Consider the following 2,443-nt stretch of genomic DNA (forward strand, 5'->3'; position numbering starts at 1 on the left):
TATAAGGTGAAGGTCGATTCAGCAGTTAAGCAATAAATTAAGGAGTTTGTTTGTAAGCCTGTGACCAAGGATCCAGACGAAGCAACAGATGACTTTGCTTCTGACTCAGGAGAAAGTCTCGACATATTGGTCAACATAGTGTCAATTTTCCTCAAGAATTCAACGCCCAGACTGAAGCCGGGGATGTTGATGAAACTGCCGCTGCAAAAATGGCCTTACATAGGCCCGCATGTTACTTTGTGATGAACAATGGCTCCATAGAGAACCAAGATACGTTTTTCGAACGCCCAGACATGGCAATTAGAGGTCATTTGAAGCCTTTACTGATAAAAGCTAAAGTATAGGAAGTGGCTGTGAACAGAGTACTAGTCGATTGTGGTGCGACAGTAAACATTATACCACATCATACTCTGAGGAAAATTGGGATGTTTGATACTGACATCAGATCCTATAACGTGGTCCTTTCGGACTACGAAGGGAACACCAAAAATACGATGGGTGTTATTCAACTGAACATCACTGTCGGTTCAGTAACTCGACCAACCATCTTCATGGTCATCAAAGGAAAACCCATTTACAACCTGCTGGTTGGGAGAGGATGGTTACACGGGGCTGCACCTTCCTCTATGCACCAGCCATTAATCATCTGGAGGGGAGATGGTATTGTCAAAAATATTGAGGCCGACCAGAGCTATTTCATGGCTGATGTTAACAATATTGGCCAAAAGCAATTCGACATGAAGTTGGCAAATATAGCCCCTTGTCAGCCAGCTGAGGATGTATATCCAAATCTGAATGAAGCATTTGTCTCTTTGAAGTTGCATGAGACCCATGGCTTTATTTGGGACGTGGAGCCTTTAGAGGTTCCATATGTGTCAGAACCTACGCCATCAGGCTGGGGTAACACAGATAATGATGTCTGAGCTAGAAGCTCTAAAAAGGATTTCGGCATACATTGCTGAAAACAAAATCAATTCGGCTTTAGAAGCTGAAACCAACATAGCCGACGAAGCAAATAAAATTCAAACCACAGAAAGTGGTTCGACCATAAAAGCGAAAGTGTCGAGAGGAGATAGTTTAGAAGCCGCCGATAATCAGCTTTCTGACTGTATATATAACGACGAACCTTTGGGGTTCAAAAAGGACCCTTTGGCGCCAGAGAAAATGCAACAACAAGATCCTTTAGAAGAAATCGATCTTGGCGAAGAGGGAGATAAACGACCAACATTCATCAGCGCCAACATTGACCAAAGACTCAGATCGGAGGTAACTTTATTATTAAGAGAATTTAAAGATTGTTTTGCATGGGACTATAATGAAATGCCTGGTTTGAGCAAGGAATTGGTCGAATTAAGATTGCCAATACAAGCTAGAAAGAAACCAGTAAAACAAACACCTCGATGTTTTGCTCCAGCAGTAATGTCGAAGATAAAAGAAGAAGTCGAACGACTTCTTAAAAGCAAGTTCATAAGAATTTCCAGATACGTTGAATGGTTGGCAAATATAGTGCCAATTATGAAGAAAAATGGGAAGCTAAGAGTATGCATTGATTTTAGAGATCTAAATGCTGCTAATCCAAAAGATGAATATGCCATGCCGGTAGCAGAAATGTTAATAGACTCGGATGCTGGTTTTGAATATTTAAGCATGTTAGATGGTTATACTAGTTATAACCAAATTTTTATTGCAGAAGAAAATATGCCGAAGACGGCATTTCGTTGCCCGGGGGCATTAGGAACATATGAATGGGGTTATGCCATTCAGCCTGAAGAATGCCGGAGCCACATACCAAAGGGTAATGAACTCTATGTTTCATGAATTCATCGAAAATTTAATGAAAATATACATCGATGATATTGTCATAAAATAGACTTGTAGGTCGACACATTTAAAACATCTTAGGAAATCCTTCGAAAGGATGAGGAAACATGAATTGAAAATGAATCCATTAAAATGTGCTTTTTGTGTGCAGGCAGGGGATTTCCTAGGCTTTGTGGTGCATAAAAAGGGTATAGAAGTCAACCAAAGCAAGACCCAAGCTATTATGAATGTTAAACCTCCGTCGACCAAAAAAGAACTTCAGTCTTTGCTAGGGAAAATAAATTTCCTAAGGAGGTTTATATCTAACTTAAGTGGAAAGACGAAGGTGTAACATCCTATTTTTATTATATTTTAATTAATTAGGATTATTTGATAATTGGCATTGTTTATGTGTTTATTTAATTATTGTTTGAATAATAATTATTTGATTTTGTGGTAATGTGTTATTTACCTAATTAATGAGTGGTAGAATTTTATTTGGAATTAGCTAAATGGGCCTAGTTGAGTGAGAAAGAGTATTAGGTGGGTTAAGCCCAAATGAAATAATGAGAGTTAGAAGATAATGTTATGAGTTAACCTAAATTAGATAGAAAGATAGAAAGAAAAGTAGAGAAGAGAATAG

General features: G+C 38.5%; 1 protein-coding gene across 1 annotated transcript; it reads left to right on the plus strand.

The window, feature by feature from the left end:
* The first annotated feature begins 494 nt into the window (after positions 1-494).
* LOC131604695 (uncharacterized) lies at positions 495-1,818 on the plus strand. Its single transcript, XM_058877120.1, has 2 exons — positions 495-779; positions 880-1,818. Exons 1-2 carry the CDS (start codon positions 495-497, stop codon positions 1,816-1,818), a joined length of 1,224 nt encoding a protein of 407 aa, XP_058733103.1.
* Positions 1,819-2,443: the final 625 nt, after the last annotated feature.

This window comes from Vicia villosa, linkage group LG5, assembly GCF_029867415.1.
Source record: "Vicia villosa cultivar HV-30 ecotype Madison, WI linkage group LG5, Vvil1.0, whole genome shotgun sequence".
Lineage (NCBI taxonomy): Eukaryota > Viridiplantae > Streptophyta > Magnoliopsida > Fabales > Fabaceae > Vicia > Vicia villosa.

Bases quoted from the DNA above. Each gene is read 5' to 3' on its own strand.
- LOC131604695 (XM_058877120.1), top strand. From the start codon at position 495: ATGGGTGTTATTCAACTGAACATCACTGTCGGTTCAGTAACTCGACCA. The intron at 780-879 runs GTATATCCAAAT...CATATGTGTCAG, and splicing joins CTTGTCAGCCAGCTGAGGAT to AACCTACGCCATCAGGCTGG.